At 59.3% G+C, this 22350-nt stretch overlaps 1 protein-coding gene across 1 annotated transcript in view; it reads right to left on the reverse strand.

Moving 5' to 3' along the window:
- Positions 1 to 2738: 2738 nt before the first annotated feature.
- The window catches only part of STK32C (serine/threonine kinase 32C), a gene marked incomplete at both ends in the record, with an annotated part of 89149 nt that continues 69537 nt past the window's right edge, over positions 2739 to 22350 (reverse strand). The window contains 10 exons of the mRNA XM_079709203.1: positions 2739 to 2883; positions 3874 to 3941; positions 10166 to 10297; positions 10372 to 10497; positions 11657 to 11773; positions 12389 to 12492; positions 13078 to 13167; positions 13267 to 13304; positions 14182 to 14355; positions 15474 to 15625. Coding sequence (XP_079565329.1) covers positions 2739 to 2883; positions 3874 to 3941; positions 10166 to 10297; positions 10372 to 10497; positions 11657 to 11773; positions 12389 to 12492; positions 13078 to 13167; positions 13267 to 13304; positions 14182 to 14355; positions 15474 to 15625 — 1146 coding nt within the window. The remainder of the gene's footprint in view (positions 2884 to 3873; positions 3942 to 10165; positions 10298 to 10371; positions 10498 to 11656; positions 11774 to 12388; positions 12493 to 13077; positions 13168 to 13266; positions 13305 to 14181; positions 14356 to 15473; positions 15626 to 22350) is intronic.

Genomic DNA, 22350 nt, shown 5'->3' on the forward strand with positions numbered 1-22350 from the left:
CCTGGCCTTACCTTCCCCTCCCCAGAAACTCTTCTCTTGGGGTCCCACGTCCTGTTACAAGGAGCCCCCACAGGAGAGGCTGAATTTGGGGAGGTTTCACTGCCAGGGCAAGGAGGCTGGACATGGTGGCGGGGACAGCTCAGGTGGCCCTGAGCCCGGGTGCCAGGTGCCTCAGGAAGACAGGGGCCTCCTAGGATGCCCAGGGCAGCCGGGCCAGGACGAAAGGCTGGGGGTGTTTTGCCCTCGTCCCTATCAGGAATCACTGCCCTGAGGACCCCCAGCTCTGCCACCCGCTCCCACGGGCAGAGGTGCAGCCCGTCCCTGTGTGCCCTAGCGCAAGCAGGAGCACCCCGGCCCTGCCCAGAGCTGCTGTGACTCCAGGGACCCACCAGGAACACAACGTAGGGCCGCTGCCGGCAGGACTTCCTGCAGGTTCGTCTGTACACTTCTCCAAGGGCCAAACCTCTGCTTTCGTAGAGCCCATGTCCAGGGAATTTTAGGATCCTTTAGCTAAGATGCTTTCCTTTTACTACTAAGTGTGCATTGCAGTAGTTTATTAGAGCAGCAGTTTTGTGTGGTGAGGACACCGGTAGCCAGGAACCTGCCTGCCACCCACAGCCCAGCAGCACTGTGCCCCAGTCCACGTGAATCAAGTCGATTAAAGGCATCTGGGCTGGAAGCCGCCGGCGTGTGGAGAGCCCCGACTTCTCTACCCCTGCGCCATCCCCTGGGGGTTCACGCTTAGGATGCTGGGAACACCCTGCAGCCCCCTGGCCTGGCTTCGAGCTGACTGTGAGGCTGGACCTCGAGACCACCTGCAGGGCCAGCCGTGCTTGGCTTCCGGGCACGGGCAGGGCTGGGTCCGAGCCCTGGGCAGGCGCTTTGCCTCTCGGAAGGGGCCCCAGGCCTGCAGGTCAGAGACAGCCAGACATTCAGACGGAGAGGGGTGGTTGGGAGGACGCCCGCCTACATTCTACTTGAGGGGCCCAAGCCAGCCCAGCAGAAGGCTGGGGGCAGCGTGACGCCTGGGGGCCCGCCAGGAACAGCACGATGAGCTCACACCTCCAGCGGGCAGCGGCGGGAGGAGGTGTAGCCTACATTCTGCTCCCTTAAGGCAGAGCAGCCCAGGGTTTTGATCCAGACCCATGGACTGAGCTGCGCCAGAACCTTCTAGAAGATGGAACTGCTGGGTTGGCCTCATGGCCTCAGCCTCTTTCTCATAAAAACGGCGCCAGTTCTGTCCCCCAGATGTGGGACGCTCCCAGGAGGGGTCTTCACCCCAAGAGCACCAGGAAGGGTCAGGGGCAGCCCCCTACCCCTCACACAGCTAGGCACTCTGGGCCCTGCCCAGGCGTCCACTTCCGGTCATGTTCCCTGGGGGATCATGAACAGCCCCATCTTTGAATCCAGGCCTTCCATGTGCCGCGCTAGACCAGGGCAGCCCCCGGAGATGGTCCGTCCTGGTGGTCCTGCAGTACTGCTCCCTCTGGCTCAGATTTGCCTGGTCAGTGTGGCCTCAGAGCGGGATTCCTGGGGCTCTACTGAGGCCAGTGTTCACGGTACCAGTGTCCCCCTCCCCCAGAGGGAGACAGGGTGATTGGGGAGCCAGACCACACCCACATCCCTGCCAGCGACTCAGGAGATAGGCATGCTGTCCCCTCAGGCCTCAAAAACGCACACTTAAGACGTACACAAAAACCCATATAAAATATGGGTTTATACAAAACCCCAAACCAACCCCCTGCCCCGTTCCTGCCTCTGACGTCACCAGGTCTCCACCCAGAACTTTCTCTGGGGATCAGCACCGCCACAGGGCATCCTGCAGTACCGCCCACCTCTGGGCCCTGGCTCCCCGGTGCTACCTGGGCTCACGCGCCCTGTGTGGGCTGGCCGTGCTGTGCTACTGACCCTAACTCCCTGCACCTGGGTGAGCAGGGCCCGTGGACTGTTCCAATTATGGGTGCTCCAGTCCTTGTCGATTTCACGCTTCTGCCCCAGGTGCCCCTGCCCTCTGACAGGCACCACCTGCCCCTCAACCCTGCAGCGGCCTTAAGGCGTCTGGGGCAGGAGATGGGCATCCACCCCAAGGCCGAGGACCGGGGCTCCGGGGAGGCCCTGCCCCAGCAGGCACAGGACGTGCAAAACAGCCGACACCAAGTGGTTCTCGTGTTGTTTTTCTCAGAGGTGGAAACAATACAGGAACACAGCAGAAATTACCAGAACAGTCTGTATCCCTATAAAACACTCTTCACGCCCACACCCCTCCCCCCTTGATGGACAGGATCCGAGCAGCCCCTGGGCCGCCCCCCGCCCTGCCCCAGCTCCAGGCGGCACGGCCGGGCGAGGCGGGCTATGTACAGCAGGTGGCAGGAGACCAGGGTGCCCATCCAACCACGCGGCCTGTCGGGGGGCCACCAGGAGAGCCCGCGTGCGGGCCACATGCTTCCCTCCGCCATCGCCCGGGTGACCCCGCCCTCCACGCCCACTGCTCTCGGCCACACCCACAGCCTCGTCACCACGTGCTGCTGAGAGCCGGAGGGCAGCCTCAGCGGTCAGACTGTCCAGGGAAAGTCCAGCCGGGGCGCAGCGGGAGCCACCGGCCTGGGCCTGTGCCTGTGCCTGGACCCGCCGGGCCGCTCCGTGGGAAAGTCGATGCTGGGCCTCCGCCTGCCGCCAGGCCCCTCTGGAGGCCCCAAGTTTCCAGCGTGACTTGAGCTGACGCCGTGGGCAGGGGCCACCTAGCTGCTCCCGGCTGAGGGGCAGATGGTGCTGCACACGTGCAGGGCCGAGCGCGCCCCCTCGCCGTCCGCCAAGGCCTCCGCGCCCTCCCCGGGCTCAGATGCAGGCAGGGACTCGCTCGTGGGGTCCTGGCTCCTCTTCAGCCTGGGGGGAGACACAGGGAGGGCCTTTACGTGGCCTTGCCGGCAGCCCCAGACGCTGCTCGCTGGCCCAGGGCCTGTCCAGGGACTCCTGGAGTGGGTCCCGCAGGAACACAAGACACATGCTGGGCATCTCTGCCTGGGCAGAAGCTCCTCCAGCCACACTGGCTCAACAGGGTGAGCGGGCACACGGGGCGTTCCAGCCCAGCACCCTCTGGCCGTTCGTGGCCCTCAGTTTCAGAGTGGCAGGGCTGGCAAGTCTCAACCCATTTCCAGCCAGAAGCTAAAAGGAAGCCTAGTGTAAGTGCAGGTTCTGTGGGTCAGCAATTCTGGAACAAAGCGCCTGGCCGGGTCCCATTATTATGCAGGCCCTGACCTCCAGGATGATGGCCACTGTCCTAAACCAGTGTCCACACGTCATCCTGGTCACTGAGGCAGGACAGAGAACCAGCTAATCCTGCTCACTTTCCAGGCCAGAGCTCAGAGCCTCCTCCTCCAGGAAGTCCTCTGCCCCTCACCCCACTCCTCCTCCTCTCAGGCCGCACAGCACTGGGCTGCCTCCCTCCACTGTGGCAGGTGTCTTGGGTGTCTGTTTGTGGCCCGTCGTATCTCCCTACCACCCAGCTCTGCCCTTTCTGTCCCACAGTCCCTGAATAACCGAGTGAGGGGTGGGAGTTGTGACTGCAGGGGCCGCCCAGGAAGTCATCTGCCCTCAGCTGGGCAGTCCACCCAGTGTCTGCCCAGGAGATTCTGGCCATTGGCTGAAAGTGCCCAAGTTTAGAACTGAAAGTGCCCAACGAGCCCTTCCCCCAGAAGCCTGAACAGGGACCTCCCACCCTCTCCCCTAGGGCCACTGCTCAGAGACCCCGAGGAGGGCAGGGGTCAGGCTTCTCAGCCCCGCTGATGCCACGTGGCTGCAGCGGCCAAGGAAACCGAGGCCCAATTCCCCGAAGTCCTTTCTGCCCCCATTACTGGCCCCAGCACGCACACTCACTTCTCTCTGTTAAAAATCACAAAGTCTTGCTGGATGGCATCAAGGCAGTCCTGAAGGTAGTCATTCTCCTGTTAGTCAGAAAGACACAAAAATGAGCGTAGCGGACCCCGCCAGGTTCCCTTGCGTCCCTCAGGTGAGTTCCTGGGCACAGCCTGGACCGCTTCTGCTCTGTGGCCTCCTCCTCTCTGAGGAGCCTGTCTTTGGGCTGTTTAGGCAGCCGGAGTGCATGGGAGTTTGCATCTCCAGGTGACCCTTAGCCAGAGACCGAAGGACGCCCGGCCCCCTGTCTCAGGGTGGTTGCAGTGTGTGCAGAACCAGACTCGTCCGGAAGCCACACCGGGCTTGGCTCCCTCCCCTCCCTCGTCCCACACCAGGTCCTCCCGGTCACTCGAGTCTGGTACACAGATCCCATCTGAGGGGCTGACTCCGGGGAATCTGAGTAAGAAGGTCCCTGGCAGGAGCTGTCCCGAGAAGCAGACGCTCAGGACGGGGTTCTGGAGTTGGGTCCCGCCCTGTCCAGATGCCAGGGGTGCTGGAGGGCCCTGGCGGGCGTGAGACCCCGACCGCTAAGACCCTCGCCTCAGGTGTGTCGGGAGAGGGCGCAGGCGGAGGGGACGCACTGGGACTGCGGGTCAGGGTGGTCGCGCCTGGCCCCATGGGTGTGTGAGCCGCGGACTCGGGGCGGCCAAGCGGCAGCCCCAGCCGCAACGTGGAGACGCTCCAGCCGCAACGTGGAGACGCTCCATCCCGCGGCCCCGACAGGGAGCTGGACACCAGGCTGAGATGTCCGAGCAGCGGAACTTCAGAGAACGCTGGACTCACAGCCTTGAAGTTTCCTGCATCAAATGTAAGGCCCTGATAGGGAAGGGGTGGGCCTCTGGGACGTGGGAGGGGCCGCCCGAGGGGATGTTCGCGGCACGTTAACCCTCCGCCCCTGCACTCCTGAGGCCGCGGGAGGGGCCTCTGCCCCGCTGGAGAAGAGTGACACCTCCAGCTCGACTCCTGCAGACGACGCAGAGCTGCAACCACAGCAGGCGAAACACAGCACTCGCCCGCTCAAGCCCTGCCCCAGCTGCCCCCCTCGTCACGTGCACCCCTCGCAACTGCTCAGGCGCTCAACCTGCTGGTAAGGAAGGTGTTACTCAAGGAACCGGCAGGACGGGCCTGGGAGGGGCCTGGGGGCGGGGCTATGTGGCTGGACAAGGGAAAGTCTGCCCTTCCAAGACTTGGGTCTAATCCCCTGGCAAGAGCCCCTGGCGTGTGTAGCTCCTAATACACTGTGACGTGGAAACATGGGAAAAATGACGGCCCAGGTGAAGAGTCCGGAAGGTTCAGAACGGCCTTGGGAGAATGCTGGGGCTGGGGGCGGGCGCGTCAAAGTCTCAGAGGACTGGGCAGCTGGAGTGCGTCAACAGACTCAAGTATAAAGAGCCACGGACCCATCAGATGACCGTGTTCTTCTGGAGGGCCCGAAGGACGCTCCTTCCAGCCAGATGACAGGGAATGAGCTGCGGGGTGGGGGGGACACAGTGCCCTGGGGAAGCTCAGTGGCGTCTGTCTTGTTCAGGAGGTTCTGCTCCAGGACCGAGCCCCCAGAGGGGTGATGCCGGGACCCAGAACAATGGAAGCCGTAACCTTGCCTACTCAGCCGCACTAAGGGGGGTGGGACTGCTGCAACAGGCCTCCGGGTTAGAGTGGCACGCAGGGCACCCCGACCCCCAGGGATGTGGATGATGTCCGACAGATCACGGCGCTCCCAGGGGTCAGAGACGGACAGCCAGTGCTCGCACGTGCGCACACACCAACACACACACACACACACACAGTAAGATCAAGGGTGCAGGAGCAGAAGGCTGACGTCGGCCACCTTGAGGGCAAGTCACAATTCTTTTCCTCAATTTTCCAGATCGAATTCTGTTCTCACTAGACCCATGGACTGAGGAGGGCGAGGCTCCCCGCGGGGAAGGCCCAGGCTAACTGACAGCAAGTGTGCACGGCAGCCACGCCCTCAGCCCTTCCCCAACGTATCTATGACCACTTCCCTCATGTCTGCACACAGGAGAGGGGAAGTGCCCAGCCGTTTAGAGGTCCGTTGGAGACAGGGTCTGAGCTAATACTTGGCCCACGTCCATCTTAGCCTACCCAGTGGCTATTGCCCCCTGGCTGCTGCATGCATAACCAGGACCGATGTACTTGGCATCTGGCAGGATTCTCAGATTAGTACCTCGACCTGTGGAGTAACAGCTATCATCATGGGAAAGCCCAGTGAAAGCTCCTGAAACTACCCCCTCTCAACAAACCAGCCGAGATAAGAAAGAAAAAACCAACAAACATCCAGAGTGGAACAGCAGTGACTAGTGCCACTGTGAGCGACTTTTGAGCCTTTGCCTTTATCTGCGGGGATCCAAGGATGCTGCTTCCGTTGTTTTCCCATTTAATCCACGAGCCTGGCCCTGCAAAGATCAGACGGCTCGTGGCACGAGAGGGGAACAAGGACAGATTTAACCCTAGTGGTGGCCCGAGCGCCACTGCTGAGCCTGAAGCGGACTCTTTGCCAGAACAGATGACACAGCTGCTGGTGTGTGGCGTGCAGCCACTGACGGGACCCACACATTCTTTCTGATCCCATCAGCAAAGAGGGTTGGTATTTTGCATTCACCTAGGACTAACACACTAGAAAGCCAGTCCCCGGTTGTGATGGTTCGGCAAACGACTTTTTGACTTTACAGTGGTGTGAAAGTGGTATGCAGATAGTAGAAACCGTACTTCAAATTCTGAACTTTGATCTTTCCCCGGGCTAGCGATGTGGGGTCCGATCCTCTCCTGTGACGCCGGGCAGTGGCTGCAGCTCCTGCTCAGCCCCATGACCACAAGGGTAAACCACCATTCTGGACCCAGGCAGCCATTCTGCTTTTCACTTTCAGTACAGCATCTGATCATTTACGTGAGACAGTCGGCACTTTATTATAAAACAGGCTCTGTGTTAGATGATTTTGCCCGGCGTGTTCTAAGCACGTATAAGGCAGGCCGGACTAAGCTATGATGTCTGGTAGGTGAGGGATCATAAATGCATGTTGACTTATGATATTTTCAACTTACAACGGGCCCGTCAACCCTGGCTCAGTGCTGATGATAGACAGACAGGTGCACAAACTCCGGCCGGAACCAGTTCTGGACCGGAAGCTCAGGCCACTCAGGGGTGAGGGCCGAGGTCATGCCAGGAGATGAGCCACTGATGCATGCAGACCCGAAGAGGTGCCATCTGAGGGTGAGGAGGTGCTAGAGTGGGGAGGGGGGATGGAGGGACGCTGTCCGTGGCCTGGGGGTTGGCGGGGGGAGGGGCTGCGGTTCATCTCACCCTTCCGCACCCAGGTTCTCCAAGGACAAGAGACACTCCTGCCCAAGGAGCCGCTCGGAGGGTCTGGGCAGCGTTAGAGGTGGACGGTGTGCACTGTGACGTGCCCCAGGGACCCCTCCTTCCCGAGCCACGGGCTGTGCTGTCAGCAGGGAGCTGTGGCTGCGCTGCGCACCCCGTCCGGCTCTGGCGCCTTTCCTTGCGACGGCACATGCATGTGGTCCGGCAACCTGCTGTGGGCTTTTGGACCCTTTGCCGCACAGAGTTGGGAGGCCACGGAAATGTCTACCCCTCTGGGGCCTTTCGCTGACTGGGTGCTGGGCGCAGGAGCAGGAGAGGCCACTGCCCCAGAGCGTGACCCGCGCTCACGTCCCTGAAGGCCAGGCTGCTCTCCGAGGACGCTGCCTGAAACCCTGACTTGCTGCCCCGATCCCGACTGCATGAGGGTTGTTCTGGGCGCCCTGCCTGAGCCAGTCCGTGCACACGATCCTCGGGGTAGACATCCACGGGCCCTATCAACGCTGATACACACAGCGTCTGACCCCAGGTGTCACCCAAGGTGGGGAGTGACAAAGGGCCTGGGCATGGGGACCAGGCACCAATCCCTAACTTTGTCACAAATGACCTGCTGAGCAACTTAGATGTAATTCCCAAACCCCTCAGAATGCCCTGGCAATACAAGGGACCCAGAGTAGCCGAACTGTCTTGAAAAAGAACAGGTTGGAGGACTCACACTTCCTTCCTGACCTCAAAACTCACCAGAGAGCTCTAATTGTCAAGTCAGTGTGGCACCAGCAGGACAGACACACAGCTCAGTGGACTAGAACTGCAAGTCCATAAAGAAACCCCTACATTCACTCCATAAAGAAATCCCTACATTCACGGTCAATTAATTTTTGAAAATGATGCCAAGCAATTCAATGGAAGAAAGAATAGCTCTTTCAACAAACAGCACTTGGACGACTGCACATCCACATGCAAAAGAATCAGTTTGGACCCCTACCTGACACTATCCATAAAACTAACTCGAAGGGGATCCTAGACCCAAAATGTAAGAGAAAAAACTATACAACACTTAGAAGAAAACACAGGAGTACCTCTTTGTGATCTCAGGTGAGACAATGGTTTCTTAGAAATGACACCAAAAGCACGAATGAACAAAGAGGAAACAGATCCGTGGGGTGTCATCAAAACCAGACTTCCGCTGCAGATGGTGGCAACCAGAAGAAAGAAAACCCACAGGGCTTCCCTGGTAGCGCGGTGGTTAAGAATCCGCCTGCCATTGCAGGGGACACAGGTTTGAGCCCTGGTCCGGGAAGGTCCCACAGGCCGCGGAGCAGCTAAGCCCGTGTGCCACAACTACCGAGCCCACGTGCCACAACTACTGAAACCCACACGCCTACAGCCTGTGCTCCGCAACAAGAGAAGCCACTGCAATGAGAAGCCCACGCACCACAACAAAGAGTAGCCCCCGCTCGCCGCAACTAGAGAAAGCCCGCGCGAAGCAACGAAGACCCAGTGCAGCCAAAAGTCAATAAATTAATTAATAAATTTATTTTTTAAAAAAGAAAGAAGGGCTTCCCTGGTGGCGCAGTGGTTGAGAGTCTGCCTGCCGATGCAGGGGACACGGGTTCGTGCCCCGGTCCGGGAAGATCCCACATGCCGCGGAGCGGCTGGGCCCGTGAGCCATGGCCGCTGAGCCTGCGCGTCCGGAGCCTGTGCTCCGCAACGGGAGAGGCCACAACAGTGAGAGGCCCGCGTACCGCAAAAAACAAAAAGAAAAACAAAAAAAAAAAAGAAAACCCAAAAACTAGAAGAAAATCTTTACAAATCGTCTAAGGCACTTGTGTGCAGAATATGTAAATAGATAACTCTTATCGATCAACAATAAGAAACAGAAACAAGGATGTACCTTCAGCTCTTTCACGTAAAGAACTCAAAGCCATCACTCCCACCCTGACAGACCAACAGGAAATCGAGGACAGCTCCGCACCTGCAGTGCCCCAGCCGACACCAGGGGCTGCCGTCAGGGGAGGGGATGGGAGCCCACCCACCTTCTCACTGAGAAATTGAGGCTTCCAGGGAAGACCCCATCCTGGCCCCTCACCACAGGGAGAAGAGGCTGACGCCCATCTCTCTGCCCAGGACCCAGGCCGGGGGCAGCACAGGCCCCCCAGGTGTGAGAGGCTGCATCCCAGGGCATCCCCACAGGCTCGGCTGGGTCGGGGGGCTGGGGGACTGCCGAGCGCATACGGTGTCCCCGCTGTGACCACCACCATCCACACCCACAGCCCTAGTTGTGTTGTGAACACCGGCCACACCCCGGGGACGGGTCCAGGCTGGATCCCCTGCTTCCCGGGAGCGCCCCCCACTTCCAAGAGCAGCTGACCTGGGGCAGGACGGGGGCTGTGACAGGTTAAACCACGTCCCCCAGGGTGGGGTCCTGGCCCCATTTCCTCAGAATGTGAAACGACGTCCCTGCAGATGCCACCAGTCAAGTAAAGGGCAGGTCACCTGCACTACGCATCCTACCCAGTGTCACTGGTGTGCTCGTGCGAAGAGGAGGCAGAGACACCCACACGCATGTGCACGCACACACGCACGCGTGCACACGCATGCACATGCGCTCACACGTACGTGCATGCAGGCGTGCACATATGCACACACATGCAGGCTACATGCACACACGCTTGCACACGCGTGCGCACACGCACGCATTCACGTGTACGCATGCACAAAAGCACACGTGCGTGCACACGCACGCACACAGGTGGCCCCGTGACCACGGGGGCAGAGCCTGGCCCTACGCAGCCACACCAGAGCTGGGTGAGGCAGGAGGCACCCTCACACCCCGACGGCCAGTGCCCCCCGCCCCCAGAGGAGGGAGCAAAGGGCGGGCAGGAGCAGCCGGGCTGGGCGCCGGGGCCCCGCGCTCACCGACTGGGAGCTGTCCCTGCTGCTGTCCCGTGACCTGTTCTTGGCCAGACGCTTCTTCTTCTTGTGCAGCGGCCGCGACTCCAGGATCATCTCCTCCAGCTCGAAGGTGGGGTCGCAGTGCAGGCGGCCTTTCTGTGGAGGACGGTGCTGAGCCCGGCACCCAGCCACCCTCGCCCGCCCCATCCACCCTGGGCCTGCGGGCTTACGTTGGGCACGAAGCCGGGCTCCACCTTCTTCTCACTCAGCTCGGTCCACAGCACATCGGCCAGCGCGGGGGCCGCCTGCATGTCCTGCAGGCTGGACACGCGGTGCTTGGGATCCACGGTGAGCAGCTGCAACAAGGCCCCGGTCAGCCAGCCCCGGCCCCAGGTCTGCCCGGCACTCCCCGGCCCCGGCCCAGGTCTCCCTGGACCCATCAGCAAGCAGCAGCTGCAGCCTGGCTGACTGCCTTCCCGCTTGGAGCCCGACAGGATGGTGACTGTCACGGCCCCGGGAGGCCCCAGGGCAGCCGTGCGTGCGTGGCCAGCATCACAGCCATCGCCTTTTCCGGGGGAAACAGCAGAGACCCAGCCAAGGCTCCCCAGCCTGGTGTGCGGACCCTCCTCACCCCCGGCCTGGGCCCGCAGCGGCCGAGGTCCCACCGTGTGAGCCACCTGGCTTGTGTGGGTACAGCTGCGTGGGGCGAAGGCTGTGTTAAGAGCCCCTCTCAGGGGCTGATGGAGGGCCTCTAGCCAGAGGTCTCTGGGCAGGGGCCAGGACCTGCCCAGGAGGACCCCGGGGCCAGGAGACAGGAGCTGGGGGTGGGCTGGGCCACAAATGTCCAGCATGCCCTCCCTCACCCATCCTGACCCAGCTTTGACGCCCCAGTGTGCTTGAGGGACGGCTCTCCGAGTGGGGAGCTGGCTGGCCAGCCGAGGAGCAGCCCCCAAGCCTGGACCTGGACCCAAGGGGAGGCACTCCGGTGGTGACGCCACAGCCCCAGGTCCCCACAAGGCTGAGGTCCCCATCAGGCTGAGGTCCCCGGGCCGCCGCCGACTCGCACTCAGGACCTGGTATGCACGGGGGTTCTGGGGTTTTCTCTGATTGCTCCCCATGGGGGACTGGCCAGCCCAGTGGCTGCCCACCTCCAGCAGGAGGCGTGGGGCAGAGGGGACCAGAGCAGGGCGGCCCCAGCACCCAGCCCCACACACCTCCCTCCAACACACACGATGGGGTGACCTGCCCTGAGTCTGGGCATCTGTGACACACAACCAGGTAGTGAGGATTAAATTCAGCTGCACCAGTGCTCGCGTGGGCCGAGCCGTTACAGCAGGACAAGGAGCAGGCGACCGCTGGGAGCCCGCCCGAGAGGGACACAAGACGCAGAAGGCGCGAACCAGATGCCTTCTCCGGACCAGGGCCTCCAGGCTGCCCACCCTCGGGACAGGATGCCCGTGGAGCCCGACGTGTCCGGCCAGGCCTGCGCTCCAGGCAGGGCCAGGAGGGGCTCACCTTCCGCAGCAGGGCCACCGTCTCCCTGGACCAGGTGGGCACGTACTGGACACTCACGGTGCTGAACAGCTGCACCAGGGACTCCGCGGCGTTGCCCGAGTGGATGTCGTAGGGCCTCTGGGCAGCAGAGGCAGAGCTGCAGCAGGCGCCTCCCCGAACCCAGGGCCACCCGAGGCGCGCCCTACCTGCCCCCAGCCCCCAGCCCCCGGTGCAGGCCCAGGGAAGAGCCCAGGAGGCCAAGCCTGCAGTGCAGCCGGAGAGGCGACCCGAGAGGCTGCCAGCGGGCTGGGAAGGACGCACAGCTCCCCCAGGGGGCCTGGGCCTGGTGGACCAGCTGCAGAGGGCAGAGGGGGCTGCCTTGCTTAGGGCTTTCTCCAGGGCGCAGTGCCTCGGAGCCCCCGACGAGGGGGTGGGAAGGGCAGGCGGTGACCTGACGAGGCCCCCCGCCTCCGGGGCTCCAGCGCTGGCCGGGCCGTGGCAGCTGCGGGGAGAGCACAGGGGCCCGCCCGCACACGAGCCTCACGGGAAGTCCCGAGGGGCAGCCCTGCTGGACGGTTCTCTGCCTGCCCCCAGCCCGCTCCAGCGTGCAGCCTCGCTGACAGACAGCACGGACTGCCCTGAGCACCTGGGGGTGGGGGCAGCCTCACCCCTTTGGGAGCTGGGGCCACCCCGGGGGGACACAGCTAGCTAGGGGTCTGGGGACTGAGCCCGCGGGCCGCAGGAGCTTCGTACCCATCCACGCAGCAGTTCGTAGGCCATCACCCCCACCGACCACCAGTCCACCTCGAAGGAGTAGCCGGTCCCACCGTTGACGAAAGACTGGAAGATCTCCGGAGCTTTCCAGGGAGGGGAGGAGCTGCTGAGCATCCCTGACCACAGGGCCCATGACCCCAGCCCCGGTGTCCGCGGGGCCCGTGACCCCAGCCCCGGTGTCCGCGGGGCCCGTGACCCCAGCCCCGGTGTCCGCGGGGCCCGTGACCCCAGCCCCGGTGACCGCGGGGCCCGTGACCCCAGCCTCGGTGACCGCGGGGCCCGTGACCCCAGCCCCGGTGACTACAGGGCCCGTGACCGCAGGCCCAGGGCTGGAACCTTGGGCCAGGCCCAGAGACCAGGCTGCCGCCAGAGCTGCACTAGGAAGCTGCCCTCAGCGGTCAGTCCGTCCTTCCCCACTGACCGCCTGGTTCAAATCCAGGTCCCACAGCCTGACGAGGGCGGTGGGCTATCTCATTATCAGACCCACAATACACGCCCGTCACTCAGATTCTTCTGCACGGATCAAGCCTGGCTGTTCTTAACAGCCTGACCTGTCCCCTGCTGCTGTGTCTTTAGGTTAGTGACCCAAGCGCACCAGCCACAGGCCAGGGGAGGAGACCAGCCGGCAGGCTGGCGGGGGGGCGCGGGCTGGGAGGGGCGAGGCTCACCCATGTACGGCTTGGTCCCGGCCAGCGCGGTCGCCCTCTCGCCATCCTTTATGATGGTGGCGATGTTGAAGTCAGTCAGGTGTGCATGTCCTGTGAGAAGAGAGGACAGTGTGACTGTCCCAAGGGCATGTGTCCTGCGGGCAGGGGCGCACACCCTCCGTGGCTGGGGGCTCACACGCCTAGGCTCACCTCGCTCATCCAGGAGGATGTTATCGGGCTTCACGTCTCTGTAGAAAGAGCAGGAAGCAGGGAGATGAGTCCAAAGATCCCGGCAGGGCTGGGGGTTCCCACCAGCTGGGTCCTAAGACCCCCTCCCCACCTGGCAGCACCCTGGCAGAGCTGGGTGAACCCAGCCCTTTACCTCCCGAGGCCAGACGGCGGGGAGAATGCCCAGCACTGGACTCCGAGGGGCACCGAAGCCCCCAGAGGATGGAAGCAGAACCCCCTCGCCTGGATCCCCGAGGCGGGGCCCCCTCCCAGAGCCCCGCAGCTGCGCAGAATTGTCAACGGGGGGTCTGTGGCTCCACCGGCTGGCCTCAGGCCTTGCCTTCCCAACCTCTCGGCACTCAGTAAATGTTCGGTGCCTGCACCATGACCAGATAACAGAATCCCACAGGCAGAAACGCAGAAATCATGTCTACTTCACTTTATACCACATGGGATTTTGTGTTTTATCCTGTGGATGCAGCTTTATCTTTCTCATTTCATCTGCCTTCAGATGTTAAAATTAGTTTGAATGTTAAAATGTTAAAATTAGCTTGAATTTGCCAAAGACATGGCAGATGGGCACAAGGGCACCTGCTGGGCGGGGGCAGGGATCCTGCAGTTGAACAGACCAGGTGAAGTCCCCCTCCCCACCCCATGAAGACCGCCAGCCTCTGTGCCCGGCCTCAGCTGGGGCTGCTCAGACAGGACCCACCCCAGGTGGCCATATGTGCGGCCATGGAGCTGGCCTGGAGCCAGGCACTGACGGGCCCAGTGCCACACCTGGGGCAGGTCTGCGGGTAAGGGCAGGGCAGAGCACACGGGAGCCCATCTAGGTCCTGCTGGAGGGCGGCACCCGCAGGCCTGGGCAGCACCCCACCCCGTCAGGTGCTCACACACCTGTGGATGATGTGCTGACTGCGCAGGTAGTCAAGAGCCAGTGCCATTTCACAGATGTACAGCCTCACGGTGTCCTCAGAGAACTGGACGTTCTGCTGCAAGTGGTAGCGCAGGTCTCCCCCCGGCAGCAGGTCCACCACCATGAACATGTCCTCCTCGTCCTGGAAGGAGTACCTGTGGGCACCGTGGGAGGACCTGGCACGCGCACGGCTGGGGGGCCAGAGCCACGGCTCCTGCCACACCTGATGACTCCCCCATAAGGGCCCTGGCCCCAAGGCCATCCCCCACCAGGCACTCCCAGGAGAGGGGCCCTGCCCGAGGTGCTGACTCCACCCCTACTCAGGAGCCACCTGGAGCCAGAGCCCTCGGGAAAGACAGAGAGGCCTGTCCCCATGAGAGGTGCCCAGCTGGGACAGAGATGCCCATGACTGACTGATGGAGAGTGGGCACAGCACCGTCTCTGGGCCGTTTTCCTGATGCCCTGGTTTCCTCTTCTCCAAAACGGGGATAAAGATATCTGCCTTGGAGGGTTGTTAAAGAAGCAATTGAGACAGTGAGGAGAAATGCTCAGGTAGGGCTGGGCAAGGGACCAGCTTCTAACAGCCGGCAGCTGTGGTGACTGTGGTGGTGATGGTGGTGGTGGTGATGATGGTGAAGATGGTGGTGGCGGTGATGGTGGTGACGGTGGTGGTGGTGACGGTGGTGATGGTGATGATGATGGTGAAGATGGTGGTGGCAGTGATGGTGGTGACGGTGGTGATGTTGAGGATGGTGATGGGGATGAACGTGATAAAGAAGACAGTGATGAGATGATGAAGATGGTGGCAGTAGGAAAACAATGGATAAGGACCTCCGTCCACCTTGTAATCTCTTCTGTGAGCTCTCAGATAATCAACTGGCTCTCAAGATTAAAGTTACAGAGAATTAATTTTTCATGTCACGTTCCTCTCTCTTCCCACCAGAAGCCACACTGTTCTCATTCTAGGGGCTCACAGGACTCCAGGGAGAGCGGAAGGGGTTGATCTCACTGCAGGCTCCCCCACCCCCCAGCTGGTCTTGGTGCCCAGTTTGTGGAGGAAACTCAGAGTTAGGCGCTAAAACTCTCCCTCCCTGATTTCAGTGCCAGAAACCTCATGTGTCACAGGCATCCTCTGTGGGGAAGTCCGGGCTTCCTGCGTGAGTGCCATGTGTGTGTATGTGTGGACAACTCCCAGGGCACTGGGAGGCGAGCGGGGAGAGAGGGGAGCGGGGGAGGGCGCCCGGGCAGGAGACGGGCTCCACCCCCAGCTCACCAGAGGTTCACCAGGAAGCCGTGCTCGATCTCCTGCAGGATCTCCAGCTCCCGGAACACATTGCGGACCTCGCCCCGCTCAACGCACTGCTGCTTGTTCATGTACTTCATCGCGTACATCTTCTCCGTGTCCCGCTTCTGCACTATGCACACCTGGGGGCAGAGCGCATGTCGGCACCGCTGCCGGGGTGGGTACCGTGGCCGTAACGACGCTGAAGTGACCAGATTTCACGTCCTTGGCAGGACAAGTCTCCTGTGCAGACTGAAGCAGGGGGGACCCGGCCTGAGAGCACAGAGGCCCGGGGGTGGCTAGGCCTGCGTGGTGCCCGCGCCCCTTACCGGCTGAGACCTGGGCTCCCCCTTCCCAGGGCTTGGGGCAGTGACTGGCTCGGAGGGTTGATGGGGCATGAACGAGAGGACCCCCCACCCGGTGCCCTGCGCCCAGGGAGCCCAGAAGCAAGAACTGCTGTTCCCACCAGGCACAGGCCACCGTCCCCAACACAACACGGACGCTCCCAGATAGTGGGGCCCTTGCACAGCTCCAATCCCCACCGTCTGAGCAGCAAGCTGCAATGTCAGTAAGCCGTGTCAACACTGCCAACACAGGGCTAATTGCCTGCAGAGAGACCAGGATGCAGAGGGGAGTGAGAAGCACAGAATAAGGAGAAACTCGGCCTGGGGTCCCTCGTAGTCAAGGAGCATCAGTCAGAACCTGGACAAAGGAAACCAGGGTCAAAGGACAAAGTACTGGGCTGCAGAACCAGTGCCACGCCCCCCATTCAAGTGGAGAGACCATCCCCCCAAGACAGATAACCCCAAGCCATTTCGCACAGACTTCAGTCTCCAGATCTTCAAGGAGTGACAGCCAGGGACCTGGAGGAGGTGGAAAATCCTGGAGCTCCAGAAGGGCGGGGGACTGTCCCAGATGCCTCACCCAAAGGCAGGTGGCCTGGCACTGATCAGACATCTCAACGGGCACCAGATCTTGGGCCAAACCTGCTGGATCCAACCCTTTGGTGAAACCCACGTCCCTCAGGCAGGGACGCATCTTAGAAACGCAGTGACTTTTCCAAAGATGTTCTTCACAGGTGAACAAACTGTATATAACACACTTTCAAAGCACCTTAACATCCAACATCCTTATAGACACGGGCAAGTAAGAGCAATGAAACGTCACACAGCCACCGGAATAATATTTATAAATACTTTTAATGACGTGTGACAACTTAAAAAATGCCAAGGGAAAAGGTCGAGCTACATTATTTAATGCAAACAGTGTAGAGATGACACACCCATATAGGCAGAAGCCAGACCTGCGCTCGGGCAAATAGAGCAGCCACGCTGGGGCTGGGGGCAGGGCACGCCGAGCCCCTCCCTGGCTTTCGTTCCTGAAGCGTCATCGTGGCGCCATCTGGTGGCAGACGCCGGAGGCCCAGGCGCACCCACGTGGCGAGACAGCCAGAGTCCTGCACACCTACGTCTCCCCGGTACAGTGACCCTCACGGGCTCAGCTGCGGTTTCGAGGTGACTCCACGCTCACCCCCGCGCTGCCCACAGGCCGCGTCAGGAGCCCCAAGAAGCAGAGCTCACAGATGACGCCCACGGGCACAGAGGGGGCATCTTTCATGGCTGAGCTCTGCACACCCCGAGCCCACACTGCCCCACCTCGAACCCAGGGGCACAAACCCCACCAGGGGCTGCGACGGCCACCCAGACGCCCACGAAGCCCTGCCTGAAGCTGCGTCACCTGGGCCGAGGCCCCAGGAAGACCCCACCCCGGGGACCGGAGGGGTGGGGCTGGGGTGCTGGCCTGAGACCCACATTGCTTCAGGCCTCCAACGACGCCCATCTGGTCTCGACGCTGTGAAACCACGCGGCCCCGCCGGCGACAGGGCGCGTGCAGAAAGGAGCCCCGAACTGTGGGTGGGCAAAGGCAGCTCTGATGTCCCCCCAGCTTCTCTCCCCGGCCAGAGGGCCCTGCCTCCCGGGCCTGTCCCTCCCCTCAGGCCTGTCCACTCCGACTGGCTGGCCGGTGGCCTCTGAACTTGGCTGACCCTCCATTTCTCCATCTGGCTCGCGAGGCTGTGAGGAGTCAGTGAGGACGGTGGGTAAGAGGCTTCTGCCAGCTGGTCGTGGTCAAGGTCAAGTCCGGGCCTTGTGTGCACGGGTCCACCCAGGGCCGTGTTCCCTGCTGTGACCAGCTGAACGATGGCCCCCACGGATGTCCACATCCTCGTCCCCAGACTTTGTGAGCATGTGACATCACCTGCAGAAAGGACTCTGCGGGTATGGTTACGCTGGCGATGTCGAGGCGGGAGGCGGTCCTGGCAGGTGCAGGCAGCCCTAATCCTAATCACAGGGTCCTCGCGGGGGCGGCGGGGGCACAGCGGAGACAGAAGAGGGTCTTGCTCGGCTCTGGCGCCACAACGAGACGCCACAGGCTGCGCAGCTCAAACAACAGGGGTTTCTCTCATGTATTCCCTGGAGGCTGGACGTCCAAGGTCAGGGTGCTTCCTGGCTCGCAGGTGGCGCCTCTCACCGTGGCCTCGCACGGTGACATCGCGTAGAGAGTGAGCCAGCTCTGGCCTCTTGTTCTTACAAGGACTCCACTCCCGTCACGGGGGCCCCTCCCTCACGACCTCATCCAACCACCACAAACACCATCACCCTGGGGGCTGGGCTGCAACGTGGATCTGGGGACACAATCCAGGCCACGCAGAAGGAAACGTGACACCTGGAGGGGCTGCAGCTCTGGGACGAGGTGGGAGGCAAAGGACAGACTGTCCCCTCCAGCCTCCGAGGGAGCACGGCCCTGTGGGCCCCTTGATCCTGGCCCAGTTAGACTGAGGCCAGGGCTCTGGCCTTCAGAACCATAAGAATAAATGTGTGCTGCCTTAAGCCACCAGTGTGTGGTCACTCGTTACAGCAGCCCCGGGAAACAAATGTAGCCACTCAGCCCTCCAGGTGCCCTGAGGGACCCGGACGAGGGTTGGTGTCACTGCCATGGAACACTGCTTTCCAAGCTGCCAGGGCTGCTCTGGGCCGTAACGGGCAACCTGTCACTGAGTACGCCAGGCCCTGTTGGACAGAGACTGACCAGGAGAGAAGCCAGGGCAGGTGGCCACACTGCAAGGCCCCTAAAGGCCACTCATTTTAGGACAGTGAACCTTTCTGAATCTTTCCTCTCATTTCAGCAAAACGGCCCCAAAGTTGCCCTGGGATGGCCAGAGCGCTCTCCCCAGCTGGCTGCCCTGGGCATTGGGGACGCACACCCAGAACCTTCCAAGCTGCCTGGGGACAGCACGGGCTTGACTTAATGTGCTTTCTTGCGTCTCCATGTGCCCGGCCCTGGCCTGAGAATGTCACCCAGAAATGCAGACTGACAAAGGGGAGACAGAGACCTGGTCCTGGGCGGCTACGTAACTATGTTTGATAAAGTGCAATTACACCAGTTAAAAGCCTGTCACATCTGCTCTCCAAATGCCTTCTCAGGACTTCTGAGCCTGTGGCAGGGTTGGGGTGCGGCACTAGACTTCTCCTCCACCGCCCCCCAGCCAAAGATCCAAGGGGCCGAGAAGGAAGCGGCCGGCAGGGCCCCAGAGGGGCAGGTGGGCTGCCCCACAGGGGCTCCTGGCCGAGGTCACGGGAGAAGAACCCCAGAGCTTCTGCACATGCTGTGGGGCACACTCCGTGGCTGTCAGCCTGGCTGAGTCCCGTGGGAGCTCTGAAGGCCGGTGCCTGCCCCTGGCGCTGCCCCCAAGCTCCACACGATTCCATCACACAGCAAGAAAAACACCCTTACCTACCCCAGCTGCAGGGAAAGGCCCTCGCGCCCTTTTAAGTGTGAAACTTCAGCCTTCTTCCCACCCTTGGCCCGGAGCTGGGAGATCGGGCTGATGGATGCTACCTTTGTAGGCTGCCAACCTGGGCAAGAAAATGGGCCTGTTATGCAGACATCGGCCAGAAACACAAGTAAAATTCTGCCACTGCTGAGATGCAAGGCCAATGGCTCCCTCCCAGAGAGCCCTGATGTAGAAACACCACGTCCCAGAATAATATTAGATCCAGCTCCAGCCGCCAGCCGGCTTCTGACCACACAAGACCAGCCAGTGCAATGCTACTCGCTCTAGTGGACGCTGCCTCAGGGAGGAGAGCGCCAGCTTCCCGCGGGCTGAGGTGCAGCCAGGCAGCACCTTCATCACCAAGAGGAACTCAAGGCACCACAACCGAGCCACTTGGCCCTATTTCCCAGATGCACTGAGATTCCGGAAACGGAAATCCCCAAAGTGCCCACCAGGTGGCCTGACGGCAGAAGGCCAGGCCATCCGTGGTCTGAGGTCTCTGGATCCAGAGGAAGCTGTTAGAGATGGTCTTGGCCTCAGCGTCACCCGGCCCTGCCTGGTGGGGGGAAACCTGGGCCCGACAGGACAGGAAGGGCCCGTGTGCTGAGGACCACACCGGCCCAAAGGGTGGGAGCCCGCTGCAGCCGCGTGGGGCTGCCATGCAGGAAGGACAGAAAGAAGCCCAGAAAGGTGCTGCCGACGTCAGCGAGGACGGCCTCAGGACAGTGATTTTTTCCTGAACTTTCTGCATTTTCTAGATCACTTTTTTTTTAAGATTTATTTATTTACTTAACTTTATTTACTTTTTGGCTCCGTTGGGTCTTCGTTGCTGCGCGCAGGCTTTCTCTAGTTACGGCGAGCGGTGGCTTCTCTTGTTGCGGAGCATGGGCTCTAGGCACACGGGCTTCATTAGTTGTGACGCACGGGCTCAGTAGTTGTGGCGCACGGACTTAGTTGCTCCATGGCATGTGGGATCTTCCCAGACCAGGGCTCAAACTCGTGTCCCCTGCATTGGCAGGCGGATTCTTAACCACTGCGCCACCAGGGAAGTCCCTTCTAGATCACTTTTAACATTATTGTTTTGAAAGCCAGTCGAAATTTTCAAAATGAAAATAAGCGAGGGGGTCCTGGGAGAGCTGACAAGAGCTGCGGGATCTCTGGCAGAGCCCCCTGGGGGTGGAAGAGATTTCTCCTGGCTCTTCCCTTCTGAATGCAGACTGGCGGGAGGGAGACACTTGTGAGAGCTGGTCTGCGAACGTGACTCTCAGGGGCGTGGTGTTGGAGTCCGGGGGTCATCCATGGACATACAGTGCCCAGGAGTGGTCACTGCTGTCCTGTCTCTTGCGTGTCACTTGTCATTCAGAGCCATACGGGCCTTTGCCAGCTCCCCCCAGACTGCCTTGTCTGTGCTGCGACATCTCCGCGTAGCCTGTCCAGCAGCACAGCTCAGAGGGTGCTCAGTTCAGGAGAAGCTGAGTTGTTTTTGACCACCTGTGACATGGCGGTCTTTGTTCTTCCGGGCTGACCTTGGGAGAAGCTCTGGATCTTGGTGAGGGCTGCATCTTTTGTGCCCTCTTCGGGGACGCCTCTGTGTCCTTGGTTAAGTCACAAAAGGCTGACTGGTTTTAAGCCATGAAAAGACTCATTGGTTTATAGTCACATTAAAATAGGTAGCCATTTAAAGACTTAACTTTTATTTACCAAAGATTATCCCAGATCACATGAACTTGAAAAACATTTGGATTAGTTTCTGTATTTCTGAGAGTTTTAGAGATACTTAATTTATATAAGTGCTTATTTTTCTAGTCCTAGGATTAGACATGACATTCTGTGTCTTCTTTTTAATTTAATCTTCCCATAGGATGAACAAAGAGTGTATTCATAAAAAAGAGGTCATAAAAGGTTTTTCTTTACCTTTTGAGTAATCTGCCTAGAAAACAAAGATTCTGTGTCTTAACCAAACAATTTCCTGTGCTTCGTGTTGCCTTTATCAGGTCTTTGATTACTTAGAAAAACTGACTCTTCTCAATATCAAAAGAACTAAATTTTCTTTTTCCTCAAGTATGTGACTTCCTATATTTGCCTTTAAAATCTTTGTCACTTCAGAAACTAACACAACATGGTAAAGCAATCATACTCCAATAAAGATGTAAAAAAAAAAATCTTTGTCACTTAGGTTCAATGGCTGAATATTGTTTCATAGTGACCTGCAATCTTATTTAATCGTGTTTTCAACTTTTTGACATTTTTTACAAACTTCCCAAAATCAAATTCAAAATAAAGTCTTTTCGACCCTGAACTAAGTTTGGGATTTTCACGAGGGCCCCTAGAGAATCTCAAAAGATTTATTATCTTACCTTATATAAACAGAGATATTAAACTAATTAGGCATATTTGATATGTTAAATTACATGGGAAATATTGTCAAATTAAAACTGGTGATAAATCTTCTCTAGATTATATTTGTATGGGTATATGTTACTTATATATAAGTGTTTCCAAAGTTATACAAAATGGTTAGAAATTTTTCAATGTCCTCACTCTCTATATAATCACTCATAATTCCAATTATTATCTAAAAATACTATATGCCACAGAAATAACCAAATTTCCATGTCAACTGCATCATTTTTGCAATAAACTCATCAGATCTTTGACCATGGCTATTTTTCAATCTTTAGTCATTTACAGATAGTTACTGTTTTACTCTGATGCTTTCCTGAAAGTTTTTACAATGAACTTCAGACAAAAGTGCTTCATCTTTAAAAAGTTCATGGAAAGAACTCTGACAAGGACCCTGGAATACAGGTTTCTGGTAACTAAAACCACACCACTGAACCAGATGAGGCTTTCTAAAATCTAGTGGAAAAACTGATGGGTTCATAAAACTACTAATCCAAGATCAAGGAAAACAAGAATTAATTACATGGGACTAAATGAACTCATGAAGATGATTATCATTTTTATGACTTTTTGTTTGAAGCACTGTTGGTTTTTTAATGTTCTGTTTTCCAGGCTTAAGAAATTATTTTTCTC

The sequence above is a fragment of the Hyperoodon ampullatus genome (genome assembly GCF_949752795.1).
Source record: "Hyperoodon ampullatus genome assembly, chromosome: 1".
Taxonomy (NCBI): Eukaryota; Metazoa; Chordata; class Mammalia; order Artiodactyla; family Ziphiidae; genus Hyperoodon; species Hyperoodon ampullatus.